Source organism: Mus musculus, chromosome 5, assembly GCF_000001635.26.
Source record: "Mus musculus strain C57BL/6J chromosome 5, GRCm38.p6 C57BL/6J".
Taxonomy (NCBI): Eukaryota; Metazoa; Chordata; class Mammalia; order Rodentia; family Muridae; genus Mus; species Mus musculus.
The window spans coordinates 135,369,362-135,395,883 of record NC_000071.6 but is presented as its reverse complement, the minus strand read 5'-3'; the positions used below and the strand labels follow the sequence as shown (position 1 = coordinate 135,395,883).

General features: G+C 50.7%; 2 protein-coding genes and 1 non-coding gene across 11 annotated transcripts in view; 2 read left to right on the top strand and 1 right to left on the bottom strand.

Annotated features, from left to right (window-relative positions):
• Pom121 (nuclear pore membrane protein 121) overlaps positions 1-19,744 on the top strand; it is a 28,702-nt gene extending 8,958 nt beyond the window's left edge. The window contains exons 1-13 of one of the 2 annotated variants that reach the window (NM_148932.2): positions 1,338-1,947; positions 3,359-3,574; positions 4,104-4,262; positions 7,167-7,247; positions 8,889-9,060; positions 10,940-11,031; positions 11,718-11,791; positions 11,921-12,045; positions 12,155-12,257; positions 12,640-12,813; positions 13,348-14,964; positions 17,127-17,249; positions 17,710-19,744. In NM_148932.2, the coding sequence (NP_683734.2) occupies positions 1,379-1,947; positions 3,359-3,574; positions 4,104-4,262; positions 7,167-7,247; positions 8,889-9,060; positions 10,940-11,031; positions 11,718-11,791; positions 11,921-12,045; positions 12,155-12,257; positions 12,640-12,813; positions 13,348-14,964; positions 17,127-17,249; positions 17,710-17,807 (3,603 nt within the window). In that variant the 5' untranslated portion in view covers positions 1,338-1,378 and the 3' untranslated portion in view covers positions 17,808-19,744. Of the gene's footprint in view, positions 1-1,337; positions 1,948-3,358; positions 3,575-4,103; positions 4,263-7,166; positions 7,248-8,888; positions 9,061-10,939; positions 11,032-11,717; positions 11,792-11,920; positions 12,046-12,154; positions 12,258-12,639; positions 12,814-13,347; positions 14,965-17,126; positions 17,250-17,709 lie in introns of those variants that run through there. The other variant, XM_006504334.3, reaches the window with a different exon arrangement.
• Positions 12,074-12,154, top strand: Mir7033 (microRNA 7033). Its single transcript, NR_106000.1, has one exon. It is a non-coding gene; the product is annotated as a microRNA 7033 (primary transcript).
• Nsun5 (NOL1/NOP2/Sun domain family, member 5) lies at positions 19,079-25,954 on the bottom strand. Of its 8 annotated transcripts, none has more exons than XR_868550.2 (11): positions 25,808-25,954; positions 25,571-25,693; positions 24,469-24,643; positions 24,278-24,386; positions 22,511-22,633; positions 21,792-21,930; positions 21,585-21,700; positions 20,819-20,957; positions 20,399-20,609; positions 20,186-20,329; positions 19,079-20,008 (listed from the first exon to the last, which is right to left on the bottom strand). XR_868550.2 is itself a non-coding variant. In XM_011240850.1 (11 exons), exons 1-11 carry the CDS (start codon positions 25,898-25,900, stop codon positions 19,900-19,902), a joined length of 1,521 nt encoding a protein of 506 aa, XP_011239152.1. In that variant the 5' UTR covers positions 25,901-25,953; the 3' UTR covers positions 19,079-19,899. The 8 variants fall into 8 exon arrangements, 6 of the variants coding, with proteins under 6 accessions (XP_011239152.1, XP_011239153.1, XP_030109868.1 ...); XM_011240850.1 differs by having other exon boundaries at positions 20,779-20,957; positions 25,808-25,953; XM_011240851.1 differs by having other exon boundaries at positions 20,779-20,957; positions 24,278-24,378; positions 25,808-25,923.
• Between the last annotated feature and the right edge of the window lie 568 nt (positions 25,955-26,522).

The following is a 26,522-nucleotide window of genomic DNA, read 5'->3' as shown; positions in this document are numbered from 1 at the left end:
CTGTCATTTACCAGTTCAGCTAGTTTTATTAACAATATGCATCGTCTCTAAACTCTAATCCCTGCCTCTCCCCGCTTCTCCCTCATCCATCTAGCCTTCCCTCCCCAAGTCTAGTCTTATCTTACTCTTGATTGTGGAGGAATAGCTCTCAGTCTATCATCCTCAAAAAAAGAAGAAACAAACAAAAGGAGGAACGGAGGGAAGGATGGAAAGGGGGGAAATATGGACTGGGAAGATGGTTCCATTGGTACAGGGCTTGCTGAGCAAGCTTGCTTGAGCACAGTAGGAGCCCCTGTAATCCCAAGCACTGAGGTAGGCACAAAAAGATTTTGGGTCTTTTTGGCCAGCCAGCCTAGCCAGGTTGGTGAGCTCTGGGTTTAGTGAGAGACCCTGTGTCAAAGAATAATGTGCAGTGTAATTGAGAAAGACTTGCTGGGCGGTGGTGGTGCACGCCTTTAATCCCAGCACTTGGGAGGCAGAGGCAGGTGGATTTCTGAGTTCCAGGCCAGCCTGGTCTACAGAGTGAGTTCCAGGACAGCCAGGTCTATACAGAGAAACCCTGTCTCGAGAAACAACAACAAAGAAAAGAAAAAAAGGAGATTGAAAGACACTTGCCGTTGACCCTCAACCTCCACGCAAGTGTAAGATGTGATGGTGTGAATGTAATCCCAGCATACATTCAAGCAAAACACACATTTTAAAAAATTATTTTGAGACAGGGTCTCACTGTGTTGCTCCAGCAGGCCTGGAACTGACCTCGCTGCGATAAACAGTGAGCCTCCACACAGGGCCTGATTGGCCTTTTCCAATACAGGGTCTGACTGATCGGGTTTTATTTTGTTTTAGACGGGGAGGGTCTCACTAAGTAGCCCAGGTTGACTTAGAACTCGGGATCCTCCTGCCTTCACCTCCCAAATGCCGGGATTACAGGCGCGTGCCACCCATCTCCGTTCTGTGCCTTGATTTCTAACATCACTCCTCTGCAGTCCAGGAGCGTCAGGGAAACCTCCAGCGTCAAAAACCGGGCTGTACTTTTCTTCTTTTCTTTCTTTCTTTTTTTTTTTTTTTAAGTTTTGCTGTTTTGAGACAGGCTTTATGTCTCCATGTCGCGCTGGAACTGTCTTTGTGAACCAGGCTGGACTCAAACTCACGGAACTCCTCTTGCCTCCGCCTCCCGCGTTCTGAGAGGCAAGGCGTGCACCGATCCGCCTACCTAAGCTGTAATTTTTCAAACTAGGGCTCTCGCGCCGTGCTCCGCACGCGGCGGCGGTTTCCCCTTTCCACCCGGCGCGCCGCGTCGACGACAGTGACGTCGGCGGCGGCGCGCGGCGCGGTGTACCCTGGGATATTTAAGTCCGCTCCGCGGCGCGGAGCCGCGATGTCTCCGGCGGCTGCGGCGGCTGACGGAGGCGAGCGGCGGCGGCCCCCGTTGGGCGGACGGGAAGGCCGGAGCCGGGCCCGCGGCTACGGAGGACCGGCGGGTGCTGCGGCCCTCGGCCTAGCGCTGCTCGGCCTCGCGCTCTACCTGGTGCCCGCGGCGGCCGCGCTGGCCTGGCTGGCCGTGGGGGCGAGCGCGGCCTGGTGGGGCCTGAGCCGAGAACCCCGCGGCCCGAGGGCCCTGTCGTCCTTCGTGCGCGACGCGCGCCGTCACCCGCGGCCAGCTCTCACCGCTTCACCGCCTCCGGCCAAGTCACCAGTCAACGGTAGCCTCTGCGAACCCCGCAGCCCGCTGGGAGGCCCCGACCCGGCTGAGCTCTTACTCATGGGCAGCTACCTGGGCAAGCCCGGCCCGCCCGAGCCTGCCCTCCGGCAGGACCCAAGGGAGAGGCCGGGGCGCCGCCCACCCGCACGCTCCCCGCCTCCGGCCTCGGCGGTCCAGCGAGTCCACCACGTCTACCCCGCGCTCCCCACCCCGCTTTTGCGACCCTCCCGGAGGCCGCCCCACCGGTAAGCCCCGGCGATCTTCCCAGGGTGGGGTCTCTGCGGCCGCGGATTTGACGTAGGGCTCAACCTGTAAATCGGATTTAACTCACCTCCCCTTTTTCTTTTCTTTGCCTTTTCCCTTTCTTTTTATCTCTACGCCCTTCCCTCCCTTTTCCCATTACTCTCTTTTCTCTTTATTTTTTTTCTTTTTCTTTTTTTTTTTTTTTAAGAGAGGGTATTTGATGGCATAGGCTGTCTAATCTCAACCCCGTTCTTTGGCTGAGCCTGTCCTTGAACTCATCCTCCTGCCTCGTCTTCTGAGCGAGTTCACTGATAGGATTACAGGTTTGCACCAGGTTGTATGCTGTGCTGGGATAGAACCCACAGCTTCAGTCATAGCAGGCAAGCTTGCCCTCTACCTATTCCCCAGCCTTTGGGTTTTTGTTCCCCCCCCCCCCCCCCCCGGAGACAGGATCTCATGTATCTGAGCTGTCCCTTGAACTCATGAGGGTGACTTTGGATTGCTGACCCTCCTGCCTTCACCTACTAAATGCTGGGATTACCGGTGTGCTCCACTACACTCAACCCGGATTCTGGATAAAAGCATTTTTTTCTTTTTAAATTGCATATTCACAGGGAGATGAGAGGATAGCTTGCTGGAGTCCTTTTTCTCTTTCCACGTGAATTTGAGGTTGATCTTGGGTCTCCAGCTTGGCAGCAAGCTCCTTCACAAGACGTTTCACTGGCCTTGATAAGTCTGCTTAGTTGAGGTGGTGAATACCTGTTAATGTTTGGTTTTTGCTGTGTATTGGTGGTTAGTTGGGGGAAAGGAAAAAAAAAAAAACTATTCCTACACATCCCAACTGCATGTGCTTTTCTTCTGAAGTACCCATGTGGGCAAGGTTTCCAGTTTCCCTCTTAATTTGATGAAGTCTGTGGTAGAGACAGCCATTAAGCAACTGATATTTTCTGCCTTTGGATGAAATGGGAGAAATGTGCCAAAAAATGCTACGTTCTCTGCTGCTTAGAGAAATTTAAAGTCTGAGCTGTTAGTGTCATAGAGTGCTTTGTCCAGCATGCACACACCCCTAGTTTCTGCTACCAGCACTGTCTAACAGAAAAATAAGAGGTTGAAAGAAGTGTTAATGCCTCTTGTTTCTGCAGTCAGTTGAATTTGGTGTTCTTTTAAGACTGTGGTTCCAGACTGGAGAGATGACACAGTGGTTACTAGCACTGGCTGCTTGCTCTTCCAGAGGTCCTGAGTTCAATTCCCAGCAACCACTTGGTGGCTCATAACCATCTGTAATGGGATCCGATGCCCTCTTCTGGTGTGTCTGAAGACAGCTACAGTGTACTCATATAAATAAAATAAATTAAAAAAAAACAAAAACAAAAACTGTGGTTCCATCAAGTGTCTGTCTCCTGTTCTCCACAGAGATTGTGGGCCTTTGTCCAGTCGGTTTGTTATAACACCCCGAAGACGATATCCCATTCAGCAAGCCCAGTATTCCTTGCTTGGGGCACTTCCAACCGTCTGCTGGAATGGTGGCCATAAGAAGGCTGTGCTGTCTCCACGGAACTCCAGGATGGTGTGCAGCCCAGTGACAGTGAGGATTGCCCCTCCAGACAGCAAGCTATTCCGCTCATCAATGTGAGTACCTGTGTGTGTGTGTGTGTGTGTGTGTGTGTGTTTGTGTATACAAACTTGTGTGTGCAAGTAACCTTCTGTACCTGTGTGGACACCACCAGAAGAAGGCCTCAGGACTCTATTGCTCTCGCTTTTTTTCCTTTCAGGCCAGAGTCTCGCTGACCCTGGGGATCATGTTTGGGTCTAGCTGTTGAAGCCCCAGCTGGCCTTTTTCCCTTGGAGCTGTGTCTCTAGGGGTATGCAGGATGCCAGAGCCATTTCTCCAGTGTGCAAGCGTGCAGGCATGCACACATTCATAGACCAGGCTGGCCTAAAATTGCCTGAGTAGCTCAAGCTGTCTGGAAACTCAGGATGATCCTCCTGCTTCTCACTGTTGGGATTAAAGGCTCACGCCACCATGCCTGACCTGTAGTCATGGTAGTTTCTACACATAGATGAGCCAAGGTCTTGCTTAGCTTCTAGTTTCCGTTCTGTTCTGTATGTGCATGGGAGTTAAAATATCCTGTCTCCAGAATCTTGTCTTTCATTATAGGTCAGAGCAGATACTCGATACAACACTGTCTTCACCATCAAGTAATGCCCCAGATCCTTGTGCAAAGGAGACTGTCCTGAACGCCCTCAAGGAGAAGAAGAAAAGAACAGTGGCGGAGGAAGACCAGCTGCACCTTGATGGCCAGGAAAACAAGAGAAGGTAACGAGCAGTCTCAGTATGGTGTTACACTGCCTTCCCGGGGGTGGGGTGGGGGCTCCAGAGAATTCAAGTGGTGGTGATTACCAGGCAGGTGTAGAGGCTGCTCCAGTCTGAGCCTTGGAGCAGCGTGGTAACAAGGCTTTAATACTGTTTACCTCTTAAAGCACGGGCTGGGTAAGTTTCAGTCCTCGTGCACGTAAACCTGCATTGGCATTTGGCTCGCCCTCCCCTCCTAGTGTTCTGAAGCAGGTTCTATTCTACAACCCGAGCTAGCCTTGAACTCTGGGCCCTTCTACCTCGAAAAGTGGGATCCTTAGCCTGTGTGACCAGCTCTCTGCCTTGGATGCTACTCTGTGAAATTTTATTCCCAAAAGTAAATGCTCAGAGATTTCCCCTCCAATTGTATGGGTCTGTTTGTTTGGTTTGGTTTTGTTGTTGTTGTTTTAGTTAAATAGCAGTAGTGTTGTTGAATGAAAGGCATAGTAGGACTGTCAGTGATGAGCAGAACCAGTTTTCTTTTTAGTATATGGGAACTTAGTGAGAATAGAGAAAGCAGCTTCCGGGGTGTGCAGAGGGAAGGTTGGAGAGGGTCATCAAGAGATACAGGACCTTTGTTTTTATGGTGGTTGTTTTGTGGTCCTCGGGAAGAGACTTAGGGCCTGCTGCATGCTATGCAAGTGTTCACTGCCAAGCCATACCCCCTGGTTCCTCAGCGGCTGTACTGCTGACCATAGACCCAGCCCTCTACCTTTTTTTTGTAGTTCAACAAATGCTTATCAAGCACCTACTGTGTGCTAGGCCCTTACTCCTCTTAGTTATGGGACTTTTCTTTTTTTTTTTAATTTGTTTTTTTTTTATTTGTTTTTGTTTCTTGTTATGGGACTTTCAAGGTAACAAGGTTTTCTATGTTCACGTACATACTTAAAGATATACATAGGGGTATGTGTGGGGTTTGGGTTGTTATTATTTATATGCTTGGTGCCCATTGAGTTCAGAAAGTTCAGAAGTTCAGAGCTCCTGAAACTGGAGTTATGGGTAAATATGAGCCTCAGTGTAGGTACTGGGAATTGATTGACCCTGGGTCCCCTGCAGAAACATCCAGTGCTCTAAACTACTGAGCTGGGGTTTTTTTCCCAGCTTTTTTTCAACTTCTGAAATTTTAAAATTACATTGTATTCACTTAATTGCCTGGGGGGGGGGGCGGTCAAGAAGGCGTACACAGTTGTCACAGAAGATATGTGGAAGCCAGAAAACAACTTGGAGGAATTGATTCTCCCCTTCTGCCATGTGGGCCAGGAAGTCATCAGGCTCAGGCTTGGTGACAATCACCCTGCTCACACTGAGCCAGCTCTCCAACCCCCACAGTGGGATGGTGTATTTGAGACGGTTTGCTGGGTAGCCCTGGCCTCCCACTTGCTACCTAGGCAGGCCGTCTCCTCTCCATGTGCCAGCACACCCTGCAAGGCTACTTAGTTAAATGGTTAGTTAACAAGGTAACAACAGATCATAAGTTTATGAGAGCAGGAAGTAGAGTGTTAGAAATGAGGAGGTCTCTTGGTGTAATGAGGAAGTGCTCTCTTAGGATGCGGTGCACCACGCACCTGGGAAGAATAGCTGTCATCCCCTTTGTCTGGACCACTTACAGCTGGCAGGTTTTCAGCTGACCATTTCCAGTCCTGGAAGACAAAAGGACGTGAAGGAGATTCTGCTCTTGACTTCCTTTTGAGACAATGTTTATAGCCCAGGCCACTGTGTAGCCCAGGCTAGACTGGCATTCTTAATTGTTCTGCCATAGCCTCCCAAGTGCTGCTGGGATTATATATGTGCATTGCTGTGCCTCACACTAGTTAAGGAAATCTTAAGAAATGGCCCCTGCATTTATGGACTAAAGGCTATCAGAGGAGTTGCAGGAATGGCGAGTAAGCAGTTGTGCTGATGTCCCATAGCTAAACAGGACTGAGCCGATGGCCAGGGAGGAAATGATAACTGGTTGGTCCAGGAAAGTGTCTTGGCCTTGGTGCATCTGTAGCTGAGGAGTTGGTATTTTCCCTGTGGTTGGAATGTAGCAGTGATCACAGGCACCATGTGTGTACCTGGCCCCTGTAATCCCAGCACGTGGAGACTGAGCCAGAAGCATTGGAAGTTTAAAGGCAGCCTGAGGCTATGGAATATGTTCTGGTATAGTTTGGACAGAATAACAAGAACTTGATTAAAAATGTTTTTCCTAGCCGGGCGTGGTGGCGCACCTTTAATCCCAGCACTTGGGAGGCAGAGGCAGGTGGATCTTGAGTTCGAGGCCAGCCTGGTCTACAGAGTGAGTTCCAGGACAGCCAGGGCTATACAGAGAAACCCTGTCTCGAAAAACCAAAAAAAAAAACAAAACTGTTTTTCCTTCGTGTGGTACACCTGAGCAGTTGGGGCATTTGGAGATTCTTCCTGTCCCTTACTTACCAGGTCAGTCTTAGAGTGATGCACTTCACAGAACTGAGTGGTTTGAAACAACCTTCTTTTTTTTTTTCCTTTTTGGTTTTTTAAGACAGGGTTTCTTTGTATAGTCTTGGCTGTCCTGGAACTCACTCTGTAGACCAGGCCAGCCTCGAACTCAGAAATCCGCCTGCCTCTGCCTCTTGAGTGCTGGGATTAAAGGCGTGCGCCACCACTGCCTGGCGAAACAACCTTTTCTTATTTAGCATGAAATGTATACTAGGCCCCAGGAGTATGAAGAAATGCTTTCAGTTTTCTTACCTGTTTGTTGTGAGTTGGTTCGCTCATGGCCATGGTGGTCAGAGCACAGCTTGTGAGGGAGGGTCAGTTCTCTCATTCCACTGTGTAAGGTCCAGAGAATAAAGGGGGCTGGGAGTACGGGCACGCTGTTTCATGAAGGATTTTTTAAATTTATCACAGGCGCCATGATAGCGGTGGGAGCGGACATTCAGCATTCGAGCCCCTTGTGGCCAACGGAGTCCCTGCTGCATTTGTGCCTAAGTAAGTGAGAGCCTCAGTGATGGGATGCTGCAGCTTAGTGATCCTCAGTGATGGGATGCTGCAGCTTAGTGATCCTCAGTGATGGGATGCTGCAGCTTAGAGGTCCTCAGTGATGGGATGCTGCAGCTTAGTGAGATCCTCGGTGACGGGATGCTGCAGCTTAGTGGTCCTCAGTGATGGGATGCTGCAGCTTAGTGATCCTCAGTGATGGGATGCTGCAGCTTAGTGGTCCTCAGTGATGGGATGCTACTGCTTAGTGAGATCCTCGGTGACGGGATACTGCTGGTTGGGAAAAGTGTTTCTGACAGTGGCTGCCCTGTCACCTCTCTCTACTGTCTGCACTGTCCACTTCACATCTGGAGGAACATTCTAACTAATTGCCATGACTAGATATTTCCTTTCCAGTTTCTTTCCAGGTTTTTCCATGTTTAATGACATTTTAGATAAATATATGTTGTGCTAATGTTGTGTATATACAATGACTGTTTATATATTGTGCTAGTGTTGCGGTAATCTTTTTGGAGTAAGTTCTCTGATAGCTGTGAGAGAAGAGAGATTCATTAGTTGACTGAAGCCAGGATAGCTCCTAAAAAGATCTTGATTGGTCCTGGGCCCGTTCATATTCTCATCTTCTATTCATCTAAACTATGAGGTGGGACGAATAAGCAAGTGCGATTTTACAGATGCGTATGAGCAGTCAGCTTGTTTTAAAGGTGTATTATAGATGACAGGTGTAAGCTCTTGTGGTCAGGTTGTTAAGAGCAACAAACTGGTAATTTTCCAGGTATTCTGTTCCAAGTAGTAAGTGAAGTGATGCTTAGATATGGGCCGTAAGCAGTGCTTTAAGTAAACCACTAACTAAAGCAGTCAGCCAGTGTCTCGTGCTTGCTCTGTCTCACTCTGCTTCACTAACATGGTGCAGTTGACCCTTCACAAATGGACCACAGGCTTCTGCAGGGCAGGAAGTGTTGATATGGAGTGTATGAGAGGAAGTTTGCATAGAAGGTGCATAAGTTCCAGTGTGGTAAAAAGGCTCTGTCAAGCCTTGCACTCAGCTCACTGTGTTGCACCGTGGGAGACATGCATACACAGTGTGGACTGCTGAGGTAGGAAAGCCTGACAGGGGCTGGCTTTGGAGGCTCCAGCCTAGAGGAGGCACAGGCATCTGGGAGCGAGCCAAGATGATGGTGTGCTAGTGGAAGGAGGGGAACATTGGCTGCCTCTGCTGCAGTTGTCAGCGAACTGGTTTGTGGTTGATGCACTTGCCTGGGAAATGGTAAGAGGACCATACTGTAGTAGGGCTAGGTAACACACATTGACAGAAAGGATTATGGGAGATTTCTCTTTCAGTTAGAGGCTTAATGATTTTTCTCTTAGCAGCTTTATTGAGGGATCATTGACAGACATTACGTTTTTGTCCCCATGACACCACAGTCAAGGTGTAACCCTTCCTGTTGTGTTTCCCGTGCTGTGCTTTTACCCAGTCACTTTGTCAGACATAGGCAGCCATGTCATCTGCTGACAGTGGCCTTGAGGAACATTGTGGTGGTCTTTCAGGTTTATTCAGAAAGGTGAGGCACCATGGTGGAAATAGCAGAATACGCCTGCAGTAGCGCATGTACACTTCTTCCTTTCTCTTAGGCCTGGCTCCCTGAAGAGAAGTCTGGCTTCCCAGAGCTCAGATGACCACTTGAACAAACGGTCTCGCACCTCCTCTGTGAGCTCCCTGGCTAGTGCGTGCACAGGAGGCATCCCCAGTTCTAGCCGCAATGCCATCACCAGCTCCTACAGCTCCACCCGTGGCATCTCACAGGTATGTCTCAGGGCCGGGAGCAGAGGATGCAGCTCACCCTCTGTTGCTTTGCACTGAACCTGTCTCTAGGCTAACTGGAATACAAAGCAAATTAACGAGATCAGTGGGACTGAACAGAAAGCAAACCTGGTCCAGATGGAGCAACCTGCAGATGGACCAGTGCAGTAAATGGTACTGATTTAGAAAGGTTTTGTTCCCTTTGGAATGTAAAGGAGATTTATTTCTTTATTTTAAACTTTCTTTTTTTTTTTTTATTACGTATTTTCCTCAATTACATTTCCAATGCTAGCCCAAAAGTCCCCCATTCCCCCCCCCCTCCCCTACCCACCCAATCCCACTTTTTGGCCCTGGCGTTCCTCTGTACTGGGGCATATAAAGTTTGCGTGTCCAATGGGCCTCTCTTTCCAGTAATGACCAACTAGGCCATCTTTTGATATATATGTAGCTAGAGACAAGAGCTCCGGGGTACTGGTTAGTTCATAATGTTGTTGCACCTGCAGGGTTGCAGATCTCTTTAGCTCCTTGGGTACTTTCTCTAGCTCCTCCATTGGGGGCCCTGTGATCCATCCAATAGCTGACTGTGAGCATCCACTTATGTGTTTGCTAGGCCCCGGCCTAGACTCACAAGAGACAGCTATATCAGGGTCCTTTCAGCAAACGCTTGCTAGTGTATGCAATGGTGTATAAAGGAGATTTATAGGCAAGTAGGATTTAGTGTAAGCTTTGATTCATGAAGTAGATGTCATTCTTGTTTAGAGTTCGTTAGAGCCCATAGGTGGGGAAGCCAGGCAGCTCCACTGTCAGGCACACTTGGGCTCCAGTATTGGTATTGACACTAGGAGGTGCACAGGCTCCTGCAGGTAGATCAGTCGCCCTTGGTGTTTGCTTTTGCCTTTTGAGACAAGGTCTCATGTATCCCTGGCTATTGTGCATGCAGCTCAGGCTGGGTTTTAACTAGTAGTGATCCTCCTGCCTCAGCCTCCAAGCACTAGGTGTTCAGCTTGCACCACCATGCCCAGTTTGTATCTAATACTCATATTCATGGAATATCAGAATCTGTAAAAATAGAGGCTGTACTTTTTACTATAGATGATTTTTGTTAGAATATGTAATGAATACAAGAATTACCTCTTTATTTCTTTTTTAAGATATTTATTATTTTTATGTATATGAGTACACTGCAGCTGTCAGACACCCCAGAAAAGGGCATCTGATCCCATTATAGATGGTTGTGAGCCACCATGTGGTTGCTGGGAATTGAACTCAGGACCTCTGGAAGAGCAGCCAGTGCTCTTAACTGCTGAGCCATCTCTCCAGTCCTTTTATTTCTTTTTTTAAGATTTATTATTTTGCAGTATGTGGTGGAATACTCTAACAAGACCAGCCTGGCCTACATAGTAAATTGCAGCCAGGGCTATGCAGTAAGATATGGTCTTAAAAAAAGAAAAGAAAGATATTTTTATTTATTTGAGCCTGTGTGAGGCCAGAAAGCATCCATCATCCTAGGAACAGGGTTACAGTATTTGTGAGCAGTCTGGTGTGGATGCTGGGAACCAAACATGGGTCTTCTTCAAGAGCAGCAAGTGTTTCTTAACCACTGAGCCATCTCTCCAGTCTCTCAGAAAGGTTTAGTTTTGCTGTGTTTCTTGATTTTTTTTTTTCTTTTAGTTTTTTGAGACAGTCTCTCAGTAACCCTGGCTGTTCTGGAGCTCACTATGTAGAGCAGGCTGGCCTTGAACTCACAGAAATCTATCCACCTCTGCCTCCTTAGTGCTGGGATTAAAGGTGTGTGCCTTCCTGCCTGGCCAGGTCAGAATATCTGCCTACATAGCCATATTGTCAGTAGTAGTTTCAGATTGTCTCTCTGCTTGACTTGCAGCTGTGGAAGAGGAGTGGTCCCACATCTTCTCCCTTCTCCAGTCCAGCTTCCTCCCGCTCCCAGACACCAGAGAGGCCAGCCAAGAAGACAAGGTGATGACCGGTCCCTTCTGGTCACTTTGTGTGGACAGGGGCAGCGGGTTTAACAAGGATTAGCTGTTGGGCTGCTTTATCTGACTCAGCAAATCAGAGTCAAACCATACAAGAGCAGCAAAGTGCCTGCTAGAGTTGTGTCCTTGTCCTACAGTGTGAGCAACTGATGGTTGGGGTCCCTTCTCTGTCTCATACTCCAGTGGGAGTGGTGCAGAGGCCACTGGGAGTGGAGTGCAGAGTGGACCGGGTCAGCAGGGAGCCTGAGTCCCTGGCCCCAGCTCACCCTTCACTGGAGCTCGGCTCCCTCGGGGATCAGGTCTGTCTGTGTCTGGCCTCACCTGCCACCCAGTCTTTTTTATTTTCCCTATCTGTCTGCCTGTCACGGGCCTGCTTTCTCACCAGCTTCACTCCTCGCTCCTAGCACTAATCTGCTGTTAGAGCCTGAAGATGCAGTCTGGGGCCTGGACTTGGCAGGCTCTGAGGGAAGCTTTGCAGATCCCTGGTCTATATTTGATTAAAGGCTGGTTGCTCATGGCCTATAACAACTGCCTGCCTTCGTTTCTACAAGAACTGCCACATGGTGATATGCTGACACTAGAGCCATGGGAGTGTGCAAGTGTGTGTGTGAGGTGCTGTGCCGTCTCCAGGCCTTCCCAAATAACATCTAGCTTTCACAATCCCCACAGAGAGGAGGAGCCATGTCAGCAGTCCAGTTCTTCACCTCCCTTGGTGACAGACAAGGAGTCCCCAGGAGAAAAGGGTAGGTAGAGAAGCCATGGGCCCGAGAGGAGCATCTCCAGTGAAGTTCACCGTGTTACTCTGGGTGGGGCAGGGAAGATCGTCTTGTCCTTGAGTAGGGAGGTCAGCAAGCCTGTGTTTCTGTCTGTAGTTACAGATACAACCACTGGGAAGCAGCAGAGCTCATGGACTTCCCCACCCACACCTGGCAGCTCCGGGCAACGCAAACGCAAGATCCAGCTGCTGCCCTCCCGGCGAGGGGACCAGCTCACCTTGGTATGTCTTGTCTATCCTTCTCGGCTCTTTTAGTCTCCAGGAGTCTGAGGGGCAGGGTCGTCTCCAGCATCTTGGGCTTGGCCTAACCTGCCTCCATTCTCTTGGGCAGCCTCCACCCCCAGAGCTTGGCTATTCCATCACTGCTGAAGACCTGGACATGGAGAGGAAAGCCTCACTGCAATGGTTTAACAAGGTCTTGGAGGACAAGCCAGGTCAGGCTGGGCGCAGTGTGCTCCGCAGTGTCTCTGTATTCCTTTTAGCTTTCCTTGGAAGAGCAGTTGTAGAATACTTGATTTTTCCATTCATTATCCAAGGCTGTCTTCAGGGTCATAATCCTCCTCCTGCTTCAGCCTCCAAAGTGCAGGGTTGCAAATGTGCACCATTACAACCAGCTCTTAGATGTTTGTCCCCCCTGATTCCACCAGGGCTCTTATTAACAGGAACTGTCACTAATACTTTTCCCATGGGACATGGAAGTTTTGTTGTTTGTGACAATAATGTTACTGTGTCCCGAGTGCTGGAGCGCAGGCCGGGAGCCAGCAGTGAGGTTAGGAAGGAAGGAGCTCCCATGTAAGAGGCTTGTCTCTCCTCCAGATGATGCTTCCGCCTCAGCCACTGATGGCCCCCCTTCCACCAGCCCTCCCTTCACATTCACCCTGCCCGCTGTGGGGCCTGCTGCCTCGCCAGCCTCCCTCCCGGCTCCCAGCTCTAACCCACTGTTGGAGAGCTTGAAGAAGATGCAGGAGTCTCCAGCCCCATCATCCTCGGGTAAGCAGAGCAGTGTGCCCTAGGGTTACAGGCTTTTGACATGATGGCAGTGAGAGGCTTCAGACTGCCCTGGTCTGGAAATACACAGGGACAGCTGTAATACTGTGATTCAAAGGCAGCTGCCCCGAATCTGTGTCATTGATAAATTGAAGGTGTTGGGTAAGGCTGGTGAACCTTGCCAGCTAGTGCCTTCGTGCTACTGCACATGCACACACTGTGTAGCTGACTTCTCACACTGGAGTGCAGGCGTGCTGATGCAGCTCGGGGCCAGGCAGGCACCGTTTTGCTAGGGTGGTGAACATGGTGGCTCTTTGAGATGAGCAGGCACCTGTGTGTGTAAGGCAGTGCAGACAGTTGCAGGAGTAGCGTTCTCCTTCATGGCCACATGTGCAGCTCCAGTCAGGCTCCCTACTCTTCCCTTCCGCCTTTCCTGGAATCTGGGAGTCCTGGTGTGGTGGCTGCTGGAGGGGGCAGGCGTGCTGAGTGCCGCCCTCAGACACCCTCAAGACTCACCTCACTTCCTTTTCTTCTCAGAACCTGCTGAGGCAGCAACAGTTGCAGCCCCTTCACCTCCGAAGACACCCAGCCTCTTGGCCCCTCTTGTCTCACCACTGGCAGGGCCCCTAGCCAGCACCTCCTCAGACTCCAAACCTGCAGCCACCTTCCTGGGGCTGGCTTCTGCTTCGTCTATAACCCCACTCACTGACAGCAAGTCCTCTGGAGTCTCTCAGGCTGAGCAGTCTGTCAGCACCCCAGCCTCCACAGCCTCCTCCCCGACCCCAAAGCCCAGCATGCTGTTTGGGATGCTGAGTCCACCTGCCAGCTCTTCCTCCCTTGCCACTCCAGCTCCGGCTTGTGCTTCTCCCATGTTTAAGCCCATTTTTCCAGCCACACCTAAAAGTGAGAGTGATAGCCCCTTACCAAGTAGCTCCTCAGCCGCCACTACAGCTTCATCCAGCACCGCCCCTCCCACAGCAGCCAGCACCACACCCACGTTCAAGCCCATTTTTGACAAGATGGAGCCATTCACAGCCATGCCCCTGTCAACTCCCTTCTCCCTGAAGCAGACAACTGCTACAGCCACCACTACAGCCACATCAGCTCCTCTCTTTACTGGCCTGGGCACTGCCACTTCCACGGTGGCCTCTGGCACCGCAGCTTCTGCCTCAAAGCCTGTCTTTGGCTTTGGAGTGACCACTGCAGCGAGTACTGCCAGCAGTACCATGACTTCCACTTCCCAGTCAGTTCTGTTCGGGGGAGCCCCCCCTGTTACTACTTCTAGCTCTGCCCCAGCTCTGGCCTCCATCTTCCAGTTTGGCAAGCCTCTTGCCCCAGCAGCATCTGCAGCAGGCACCTCCTTTAGCCAGCCCCTTGCCAGCTCTACCCAGACTGCTGCCAGCAATAGTGGCTTCAGTGGTTTTGGCAGCACCCTCACCACCTCCACCTCGGCCCCTGCCACCACCAGTCAGCCCACGCTGACCTTCAGCAACACTGTCACCCCCACCTTCAACATTCCCTTTAGCTCCAGTGCCAAGCCTGCGCTCCCAACCTACCCTGGAGCCAACTCACAGCCCACATTTGGAGCCACCGATGGGGCCACCAAGCCAGCACTTGCCCCAAGTTTTGGCAGCTCGTTCACTTTCGGCAACTCTGTGGCCTCAGCCCCATCGGCAGCCCCAGCACCAGCCACCTTTGGCAGTGCTGCACAGCCAGCTTTCGGAGGGTTGAAAGCCGCAGCCTCCACCTTCGGCGCCCCTGCCAGCACTCAGCCAGCTTTTGGTAGCACCACGTCTGTGTTCTCCTTTGGGTCAGCTACCACATCTGGCTTTGGTGCTGCTGCCACCGCTGCTACCACCACACAGACCACCAACAGTGGGAGCAGCAGCTCTCTGTTTGGCAGCTCTGCTCCATCCCCATTCACATTCGGTGGCTCAGCAGCTCCTGCTGGCAGTGGAGGCTTTGGCCTTAGTGCTACCCCAGGCACCAGCTCCACCTCTGGAACTTTCAGCTTTGGATCTGGACAGAGTGGGACCCCGGGCACCACCACCTCCTTTGGAAGTCTGAGTCAGAACACCCTGGGCGCACCCAGCCAGGGCTCACCCTTTGCCTTCAGTGTGGGCAGTACACCTGAAAGCAAGCCTGTGTTTGGAGGTAAGTTTGGCAAGCCTGTTAAGGGTGAGTGCACAATAGTCTGCCTGCAATGTTAAAAGCCAACTGGCAATCCAAACTAGCATGGGAGGAATCCTGTGTAGTCAGGAAAGGTTCCTGGAGGGTTGGAGAGATGGCTCAGCGGGTAAGACTTCCTGATCTTAAAGGGAACCCAAATTTAGTCCTAGCACACACATCAGGTGGCTGTCACTGCCTATAGCTGCGGCTTCAAGTGTCTGATGCCTTCATCTGCCTCCATGGGCACTGCATTTTGTATGCACACACATACTTTAAAAAAAAAAACTTTAAAAGATAGATATTATGTGTATGTGTCTTTTGGCTGTGCGTATGTCTGTATACCACATGTGTGCTGGTGCCCACAGCAGCTAGAAGAGGGTGTTAGATCCCTGGGACCTGTGAGCTGCTGTGTGGGTGCTAGAAATTGAATCTAGGTTTATTAATGAAAGGAAAAGATGTTTGGTGTATACGGTCATCCTTAGCTTTATTTCATATGGTTGCTCATGCTGCACAGGAAGGACTTTTAACTCACCAGGCCATCTTCTCAGCTGTTGTAATTTATAGTGTGTGTGTGTCCACCATGCGTGTCTATGTGTACATGCATGTTACCATGGTTTACAGATAGGGATCTGGATATAACTTTATGGAGTTGGTTTTCTGCTTTCCCCTTACTTCTTAATTCTGAGGCTATACCTCAGGTGGCCAGGCTTGTGCTGCGAGTGCTTGTCGTCTTCACGCAGAGCCAGCTCACTCGCTCCTTGTTTGTGTTGTCTATGTGTGTGTTTGATACTGTTTTCTAGTGTAGCCCAGGCTGCCCTCAAATTCAAGATCTTCATACTTCATCTTCCCAAATGCTACAGTGATAGACGTATACCCACCGCAGGCTGCAGGGAAGGGTACTGTCAGGGCATAGAGGCAGAAGCAGAAGGTAGGTTCATGAGCAGAGAATAAGGCACGATTGGCTGGAGATTGCAATGCTGCTGGCAGAGTACAAGGTTGGTCATAGCTAGGTTCATTGTCTGGATTTTAAATGTCCAGGGAAGTCACAATAGAATTTTAAGCTTAAGGGTCTCATCTGCTGCGTGCAGGGTAAATTTTGGCCCTAAGAGCCGCTGACTTCTTTGGTAAATAGGAGAGAATCTCTTGTGAATTGGAGAAGATGGCCAAGGGCAGGATGCAGATCTGTTGAGGGAGTTGCTGGGAACATGAGAAAGGGGATGTAATGAGAGACAGTGGAAGGCTTGCAGCGTCTGGAATAAGTAGGTGGATGGGGCTGGGGAGACAGCTCAGTAGCCAGTGCCTGATGCTTGAAGGGTGGGGATCTGATTCAGTCTCCTGTGCTAAGAAGCTTGATGAGGCAGTGGCAACCTGTAATCTCAATGCTGGGTGTGGAGGTAGGCAGAGCGCATGGGCAGGAGACCCAAAATAGGCAGCTCCAGCTCAGGGAGAGCTCCAGAGACACCCAGTGTCAACCTCTGGCTTCTGTACTCTCCCATAGATGAGTACTACTCTGGTGCAAACACACACACAAACACACCAGATAATACTCAGGCTCTGTGTGTGTGTGATTAGCACTAAAAGGTCCTGAGTCTTGTGAAGTCACTTAAGAATGGTGATGGGGAGGGTGATGATTCAGGATCCTAGGTGGGGGAGGTGATTGACTGATAGATGACCCTCCAAAGGACCAGAACTGTTAATAAGAGTCTGGGACCCAAACCTCGGGAATTGGCCTGGGTGTGGTATGGCATGCCTGCCATCCCAGCACTTAGGTTTGGGCAGGAGGTTGGAGAGTTGAAGGCCAACCTGGGCTAAGCAGAAGACCCAGTCTCAAAAACAGCATAACAATGGAATTGAGTGTTTGAGGTAGGAGGGGAGAGAAGTGGTCTGGAAGCAGCATCAGAGACAGACAGCCCTGAGACATTATACAGAGCAGAGCATCCTGGGAAGGAGGGGGACCCTACAGATGAATGAGAAAGAAGGGGCAGGGAACCAGGGAGGGATTAACCTGACAGCACGCCTCACCCTCTCCCCCATCTCACTGCAGTTGCATAATGGAGAGGTGGCAGAGGCTGGCTTCATCAGCTCTGGGTGCTGGGGATAGGCCTGATAATGGTCTAGTTTCTAACTTTTTTCTGTCTCCCTTTTAGGCACATCTACACCTACTTTCGGGCAGAGTGCCCCTGCCCCCGGCGTAGGCACCACAGGGAGCAGCCTCTCATTTGGGGCCTCTTCAACACCTGCCCAAGGCTTTGTTGGAGTTGGACCTTTTGGTAAGCCACCAGTCTGCTGCCAACATGGTGTCCTTGTCCCTTGAGTGAGGAGTGATTAGGAATATAGCAGGTTGCTGTTCCTCAGGGTCCAGGGAAGTTGGACAGCAAAAGTTAAATCTTCTCAGGAAACTCAAGCCAAGTGCCGGTGTTGTTTATTTCTATGTGTATTGGTGTTTTCCCGCATGTTCATCTATGTGAAGGTGTCAGATGCCCTAGAACAGGGGAGTTGTGAGCTGCTATCTATGCTGGTGCTGAGAATTGAACTTCGCTCCTCTGGAAGAAGCAGTCAGTGCTGTTAACTGAGCCATCTCTCCAGCCAAGAGCTGTGAGGGCTCCCAATGGTTTCAGAAGCCCTAATGGAACACTTAGGTTTTGCTATTGACTGACTCCCCAGATGAAGGCACCAGCACATTTTCTGTGGTAGCAGCTGCCCTGATAAGGTCTTGTTAATTCTTTCCAGGATCAGCAGCTCCTTCGTTTTCCATTGGTGCGGGATCCAAGACCCCAGGGGCTCGACAGCGACTTCAGGCCCGAAGGCAGCACACCCGCAAGAAGTAGCCTGCCTCTTGTCTCCACTCCCCCATCCCTTGCCTGAATCTGGACCTCAGCACCTGCTAGGAAGAGCCTCTGACCCTTCAAATTCCATAGCAAACCCAGCCTGTCGCCAGGGTGGAAGTGGCAGCCTGGTCATTTCTGTTCCAGAGGAAGCCAGTGCCCCACGGAGGGGCAGAAGCCCAGTACTTTACTTGAACAGTCACACTGGTTAGGCTGGAGAACTGAAAAAACATCTGTACATATTGTCCTCTTGCTGCCCCAGCGCTTGTTTAGTGTGTAACCTAGGCAGCCTCCCCCTTTCCTTGGCACCATCTCTGCTGGCACCTACTTGGATCCCTAATACACATGAGGTGGGGTTGGGGGAAACGGAATGTCCCTAAGCTTTGCCTGCTTGGTTTGGCCATAAGAAGTGGTTCTCTTCCTCTGATTCCTTCAGGGTCTCTCCCTATTTCTTGCTGCTTTGTCCTTCACCGGTCCTCTGTGAGATTCATTCCTTTTAAATGGCAGTGAATCTTGCTTTGCCTTGGAGACCCCAGTGGGCACGGTTCCGCCTCTTCTGCCCAGTCTGTTTATCTCCAGCCCTCTGCTGATATAGCCTCGAAAGGGTTGGTGGCTCAAGACTGTTAGCCTGGCAGAGCCAGGGGAGGGAGACGTTTGCTCCAGGAAGACCTGGGGCAGGTAGACCAGACCGCCCACCACTGCTTCTCGCTGCCTCTTCACCTGCCCACTACCCCCCGGGCCAGTTTGCCTCTTCGGGATTGTATTTTCCAAGCCTTGTACTATGTTGGTCTGATGTTAATGTGTGTTGCTCCTTGAATCGAGTTTGGAGGAAGAATTGAATTGTATGTGTGGCGGCATGTTGGTAATGCCGGACTTAATGTCACCTGGGCCCTCCTGGGCCTAGCTAATTGAATGCTGAAAGTGGCACCGCGTGACAGCCACAGTGCTGACTCCTGAATTCTCAATAGTGTTTTGACTTAAGGGCTGGCAGCCCAGGGGATGGAGCCTGTTGGGAGCAAAGACTTCCCTCTGTTGATCCTCCCCACGTAACCCACCCAGGCCAGGGCAGCTTCTGCCTGTGTTTGGAGTTCTACATTAATGAACTACACTTAATATAGTCCTTAGTTGTATTCTCAAAAGGTTCCTACCTAGCCTGTCTTTCTTTCCAAAACCATACCATACCCTTCAGCCCCAGAGCCTGGCTGCCATGTCCATCCTCTTTGGGAGAAGTATGAATGCGTGTGTCTAAATTAAAAGAAAAAAATATTTAAACATTTTTTAACAAAATAAAATTTATTTTTGTATTTAAGCTAAATTGCCTTTAAAATTCCTTCAAGCTTGGTTCACTGAGGTGGTTAAGTATAAATGCTATTGAATAGTAGAATTAGCTGTATAGTTATGCCTGTGTGAAGGAGGGGCTCACAGCTGTCCCCAGCAGCTCCCCTAAGGGGGCAGAGCTCCTTCTAGACATGTCGTATAAGTGTGATTCTTCTTTTATAAACAGTGTGATGTAGCTGTCCCTGGTCCCCTTCCCTTTGTGACTGGGATTGAATGTTTTATGGCAGGGGTTAGGCTGGGTTGTGTGGAGCTGGAGAAGAGCTTGACCTCAGGTCCCAAATGCCTGTGAGGATGGGGATGGGTGGGGGTCTGAACACGAAGCCTCTACCTGTGCCTCAGGTAAGGAAGGGGCCTCCCTGCAATTCAGTCTGAGCTAATTACCTCAGCTCCACAGCAGGCCTGTATCCAGGGCCCCTGCGGAGGCATCCTGGAGTAGCCTCGGTGTGTGAGCACATTTGTCCGTGCTCACGCTGGACAGGGACAGGGAGGCTGGGGCTTCCCACCACAGACTGAGTTCCTGTGAGTGTAGCTGAGATTTTTAGTATGAATGTGAGATTGTTCTTGCTTATGTCATTAAAAATAAAACTGTGATCTGTCATAGATGTGAGTTTGCCCTTTATTTGTGAAGCGAAGAACTCGTGACTGGTAGGACTGGGCCCAGTGAGGGACACAGAGTGCCAGGACATCATCTTCCCTTCCCAGAAGAGCAGGGTTCCCACAGTAAGCATGGTTCTGCTGGCTGTGGGGCACTCAGTGCCTATGTGCTTGGCTGCATGCTGGCACCAACTGCTGCTTTGCGTCTTCTCTTTCTCTTTGGGACTTGGCTGAGAGGTTCTGGATCCATTGCATCGGTCTGTGGGGCTGGGCTGGAAGAAGAGGCCAGAGGTTAGCAGATGTGCTAGCACACACCTTAGCTCAGGAGGCAGAGGCGGATCTAAAAAGGTTGGGGCCAGCCTGGTCTACCTAGATAGTAAGTTCTAGGTCAACCAGGGTTACACAGATACTGCCTCAAACAATAACAAAAGCCTGAGCTCCTCACTCACGTTGGTACCACCTCTGCACGTTCAAACACAGCAATGAAGAAGCCACCAGTGAGCGTGGTCTCAGGGGAAGCCCGGAGGCAGTGTTCAGACCCTGGAAAGGTACTCAGACCTCGGTGAGGCCATGTGGGTAGGACAGGAGCCAACCTGTGGAGAAGGGGAAGACTCAGACCCTGGTGAGAAGCAACTTGTGACCTCAGACCTGGGGACCACTACCTGAATGTCCCCGAGTTGTGCTGTAGAGCCTCCTGGACCACGTCTTCATTCTCTTCTTGGCAAAGGGAACACGTGGAGTAGACTAGGCGCTGCAGAGAGGGGAACCTAAGTGCATGGCACAGAGCCCGCTGCTGGAACCCGGCCAAGGCCTGCAAGCGCTCCTTGCTAGGTGTGCCTTCCCCATGTTCCTCCAGCTGCCGGCTCAGCATGCCTGTGGAAAAAGAGCTGCAATTATGAAGCCATTTCCACACCCAAACCCCCATTTTAAAGATGAGAGCATTTGTAGTTACAAGTCCAAAGCAACACCAAGACTAACTGGGCATCTCCAGTATCCAAGCTGCTACAGGCCTACGACCAGAGCCACACTGTCCCCTTCTCACCAGAGCCACTACAAGAAGGATCCAGCAAGATGTACTGGACCTGGCTGTAACGCTGGTCAGAGGGAGAGACTGTCAGGAAGTCCTTCTCTGCTAACTCGCAGCAAGAGACCCCAGCCCGAGCCACCAACGTCGCCATGGCTGCCAGCCGCTTAGCGTCCTGGTCGAAAGCAAAGATCTTCCTAGGGAGAAGAGCAGAGGCAGAGTGAACTGAGAATTCCCTTCTGTGTGTCTGTCTGCCACATGTGTGCGGGCGTCTGTGGAGGCCAGAAAACGCTGTTGGAAGCCATGGAACTGGAGATAGAACAGGTTGTGAGTCACCTGACATGGGTGCTAGTAGAGCAGCAAGGGCTCACTGAGCCATTTTGCCAGCCCCTGAACTGAACATTTATGGAACACAGAGGCCCACGGTTAGATATCATCAAATTGTAATGTGTGCTAAGCCAGGACACAGGTCTGGGGCGTGGCTCAGCAATAGAGGGCTTACCTAGAAGCCCCCCCCCACCCCACCCCCAGTGAGGGGTTGTGTGTGTGGCTCAGTGGGAGCGTGCTTCCCGAGCATGCTTAGGGGATTCAATCCCCAATACACTATCACATGAACCCAAAAAGCTAGGACAACCTATTTAAGTCATCCATAGGGGTCACTGCCACAGACAACCCCAAAAGCTGAGGGAGTTTTGTCTCAAACCAATAGCCTGGCTTGGGACTAGGCTATGAGCTGCCAGAGGCACTTAGTGAGACTTTCCCCTACAAAAGGCAAGATTTGACCCCACCCTCCCTCAGCCTCAAAGCTCATAGCCAGCACTCACCCCTGGTTCTTTAGAAGGGCTGCAATGTAGCTGGTCTTGTTACCAGGGGCAGCACAGGCATCAATGACATGGGAGCCTGGCGGGGGGGACAGCAGCATGGCTGGGAGGCAGCTGGCCTAGCAGGACACAAGATGGTAGGAAGCTGGGCGAACACAGAGCCCTGCAGTCACTTCCCCATACTTCCTCTCTCTCCTCCCATCTCCCTACCTTGTCCTGCAGGATGAGATGGCCAGCACGGTAGAGTGGATGCTCGTGCAGATCTGTCTGTGCAGGAAATACAAGAAGCTCAGGCAGCAAGGGATCCAAAAGAAAATGCTGCCCCTTGAGAGCTCGCAAGTCTTCCAGGCTGGCGGGGAAAACCACCAGTTAGGTTTGGATTTTAACCTTTTGATTTTCTGTGTTGAAGTGCTTTGTGCACCACTATGCATGCAGTGCCTGTAAAGGGCCAGAAGAGGGAGTCGGAGTCCCTAGGACTGGAGTTACAGATAGTTGTGACTACCATGTGGCTGCTAGGAACCAAACTCTGGTCCTCCAGAAAAGCAGTCTGTGCCCTTAACTCTCCTGCTTTTCATTTTTAAAAAAGATTTGTTGTTGTTTTAAATTATGCATCTATGTGTAGGTATGTTCAAGTGAGAGCAGACACCGAGAGGCATCAGTGCACCATGAAGGAGGAGTTACAAGCCACACAACACGGGTGCCAGGAACTGAACTCAGGTCCTCTGCAAGAGCAATGTGTGCCCTTTAGCTGTTGGGCTGCATTTCTAGCTCTAGGTCTGGTTTGTTTTATTGACACAGGATCTGGAACTCAATCCTATCTCAGCTCCCAGTGCTGGGATGACAGGTATATAACCTTGTCCCCTGCCTCTAAGGAAAAGGAGTGGAAGCTGCAAGGGTCAGTGGGTGGCTCACCAGGTAAAAGCACTTACTACACAAGTCTGAGGACCTGAGGCAATGCCTTGAACCAGCAGAGGGGCAGAGAAGACCCATTCCTGAAAGTCTGTTTGCTGACCACAGGCACGTGGCATAGGCATGGCCTCACATAACATACACTAATGAGAATTAAAAGAGTTTAAATTAGGTTGGTATATTGATTTTATAAAAGGTAGAGAACAGCACTTTACATAAATATGTGACACAAAATGACAGAAGTGTGTTGGGAGCCATTTGAAAATTGTTGAGAGTTTTGTCCTGATCTAAAGCCAAAATCTATCCAATAATTTTTTTGTAAAACTCAAGTCAACAGATCAAATACTAATTTTTAATTTAGTTTTTGGTTTTGTTTTTTGAGACAGGGTCTCTCTGTATAAGCCTTGGCTGTTCTAGAACTTACTCTATAGACCAGTCTGCGTTCAACTCATAGATCTCCTGCCCCTGCCTTCCAAGTTCTGGAACTAAAGGCGTGCACCACCACTGTCCAGCTAAACACCAATTTAAACAATAAACAAACAAACAAACAAACTAGACACTCTAATGCAATGCAATCCAAAGACTATTTTGATGACTAAGAACGGCAGTTTGGGGCTGGTGAGATGGCTCAATGGGTAAGAGTACCCGCCTGCTCTTCCAAAGGTCCAGTGTTCAAGTCCCAGCAACCACATGGTGGCTCACAACAATCCGTAACAAGATCTGACGCCCTCTTCTGGTGTGTCTGAAGACAGCTACAGTGTACTTACATATAATAAATAAATAAATCTTTAAAAAAAAAAAAAAAAAAAGAACGGCAGTTTGACAGCAGGGTAATGTTAGTCTTTATTTTCTGTATTTAGACTGTGCATGCAGTAGAACATTGCAGTCCCTACTACGCAGTAGTCTCAAAGCTGTGCCAAGGTGCTTCTCGAAGTGTCTGTGGGCTGTGCGGGGACACGCAGTACCAAGTGCATGCACTGTGTGTTCAGAGTCCAGGCTATATGACCTCACACCGTGCAACATCAATACATGTTGCTAAGAACACCCTGGCTCCAGTACATGTTTAATTCTGAATTAATTTTGGTCACTGAGCCTTCAGAAACCCTTCACTGCTCCCTAAGATTACAGACTGCACATTGTTATGGGTTTGTTTGGTTGGGTTGGTTTTTCAAATCAGGGTTCTGTGTAACTCTGGCAACTCACTCTGTAGGCCAGGCTGGCCTGGACCCTGGACCTCGTGCCTCTGTCTCTCAAATGTTAAAGGTGTGTCCTGTGGTGTGTTGGCTTAGAGCTGAAGAGGCTGTGATATAGACAGGAGAGCGGAAAGGTGGCAGGGGCGGGAGGGCAGTTAGACTGGAGAGCAAACAGGGGGTCACAGAATGCAGAACAAGAACCGCAAGAACACCAGGGTTCAGGGGAAAAAAAAAAACAGGTCTCAGAAGAGACTGCAGAGAACTGCTGCCAGGGCCAGAGACGTGGCTCAGCAGTTAGGAAGACACACTGCTCTCGCAGAGGACCTACGTGCAGTTCCTAGCACCGTGTCCAGCAGTCCAATGTCCTCCTCAGGCACATGCCCTCACCCATGCACAGACATGTGCACCACTTAAAAGCAACATCTTTCTTAAAAACAAAGAAAATTCTGTTGGGAAAGTAGGAAAAACATCCAGAGAAAGCAGTGATTATCCCACATACACACACCTAGTCTCCCCTCTAACAGACTCCTACTTCCTTGAGAACCTGGACACAGAGGAAAATGAAGGCACCCGGGCACGATGTTCAGCTCTTACCTGGAAGCCCGACCCTGGTAGGAGAAACCTTGTCTCTTGAAATAATCGATTGCATCCTCAGGGCGGGTCTTGAGCGTGTTCACACGCACGAACCGTGGTACCTGGTAGGCTAGAAGTCACAGTGGTCAAGTGGGGAGGGAGGTGAGCCTTCTGAGGGTCACTCCCCTCCCGCCCCTCAGCCTCCAAGTCACCTTGGCCAGGTCTGGAGCTCTCTTGCAACAGGTCCTCATTTCGGCTCACACCCCGATGAACCTTGAGTCGGGCCAGCTCAGCCTTGAGCCTTGCCTGGTGCCGGCCCAGCAGAGCCTTCCATCGGCCTCCACCCCCTCGAAACCCCTTCCCCAGCAATAATTCATACACTAGCACCTGGACAGGAAAAAACACAAAACTATTAACACCATAAAACCCTCCAGTGGGAGAAGTAGGTACCTGTCCAGATGGTCATGTCAATAGAGTTCTCTTGCCCAAGATCACAAAAGAAATTAATGGCATGATGTTAGGGCAAATGTCCATAATGCCAGCAACATCAGATGCATAAGCAAGAAAACTACAAGCTAACTGGGTAATGGTGCCTTTAATCCCAGCACTCAAGAGGCAGAGACAAGCGGTTCTCTGTAAGTTCGAGGTCAGCCTGATCTACAGAGTGAGTTCCAGAACAGCCTGGGTGACACAGAGAAAGCCTGTCTCTAAAGACCGAAGAGGACGAAAGGGGGAGAAGGAAGAGGAGGCAACGGAGGCGGTGGCTCAGCAGTAGGGTAGGAAGCTTGCTTAGTATCCACCAGAGAAGAAATAGGGATTGCAGCTCAGCAATAAGCACCTGCCTAGAATCCCCCAGTGAGGGGCTGGGGGTACTGCTCAAAAATAGAGCATCTGTCTAGTGATGCTGTCCAATGAGGTGTTGTGGGTGTGACTCAGTGGGAGAACTCTTCTATGGCTTGTTGGAGACTCTGGGTTCAATCTCCCAGCATTACAAAAAGACAGGCATCCAGGCAGGCGGGTAAAGAGACGAGAGCAAATGCCATCTGCAAACCCCGTGTCCTGCCCCATGCCTGAAGCTCCCCCTCCCCACCCTACCCCACCCCCCAGGTCGCCAGCAGAGCTCTGGACCCCGACCGACCTTGCCATCATCACCCTGTCCGGTAGGTAGCCTCAGCCACTACTAGTTTGCACCTTCGTCCTACTTAGCCCTTCCTGCAATGCTCCAAGGGGAGTCACATCTGACCCAGCTCAACTGGGACCCCAGAAAGAAGTGTGAGAGCCACGCACGGGTAACAGCCTCTGGCCGCCGCTCACCTTGGCAAGGTGCGGTCTCAGCTTCTTCTCGGCGCGAAGGAGCCCAGCACTGGCGATGACAGCGTCCAGCACGGCCGAGTAGCGCTGCGTCTCGCACACCAGAGCGTACAACTGCTTCAGGTTCTGTGCGACACAGGGGACACCCGCTGCACCCCACGCGGGCCTCGCCTCGCCTCGCCCTCCCGCCCGGACAAGCCCCGCTCCCCAGCCCGGCTTGCCAGCCCCCGGCCTCACTACCTGGAAGTTGCTGGAATACACCAACCCCTTGAGGGAGCCCTGGCGGCTTTCCACGCCGGCCAGCACCGCCGCGGCGGCCGCGTACAGCCCCATGCTCTCCCCGCCTCAAGCGCTCTACGACACTGTCGCAAAACTCGGGCTGGCTTTACGGCCGCCGCAACAATTTGTACAACCGGATTTCCGGAGTCAAAGGGTTCGCTGCTTTCCGTTTTCAGCGTCCAAAAATTAATCTTAGGCTCTAAATCCGAGCGGGCTGGCTCACGCCTTTAATCCTAGCGCGCGGGAAACAGAGGCAGAAGGATCTTTGCGAGTTTAAGGTCAGCTAGGTCTAAGTAGTTACAGGACAGCCAGAGCTACATAATGAGGTCCTGTATGTAGAATGAAAAAAGTCTACTTTCTTTTTAGAATTCAGTGTAGCTATTTTGTAGTTTGTTGTTGTGGATTGGTTTTTTTTTTGTTTGTTTGTTTGTTTTTGTTGTTTTTTTGAGACAGGGTTTCTCTGTGTATCCCCTGGCTGTCTCTGTAGAGACCAGGCTGGCCTCGAACTCAGAAATCCGCCTGCCTCTGCCTCCCAAGTGCTTTTATTAAAGGCGTGCACAACCACGCCAGGCTATTTTGTAGTTTTTAATTTTTTTTTTAAGACTTTGGAACTCAGAAGGCTACGCAGACTCTCCTAGCAGTCCTGTGTCAGCCTCTCCCTGTGACCGGATGAAAG

What these genes read in the sequence shown, in the direction of transcription:
- Nsun5 (XM_011240850.1), bottom strand. Translation starts at nt 25,900, where the DNA reads ATGGGGCTGTACGCGGCCGCCGCGGCGGTGCTGGCCGGCGTGGAAAGC. An exon ending in TCCTTCTTGTAGTGGCTCTG is followed by an intron (nt 20,610 to 20,778) that starts GTGAGAAGGGGA and finishes CTTTTTCCACAG; the next exon opens with GCATGCTGAGCCGGCAGCTG. An exon ending in CACAACTCGGGGACATTCAG is followed by an intron (nt 20,330 to 20,398) that starts GTAGTGGTCCCC and finishes CCTTCTCCACAG; the next exon opens with GTTGGCTCCTGTCCTACCCA.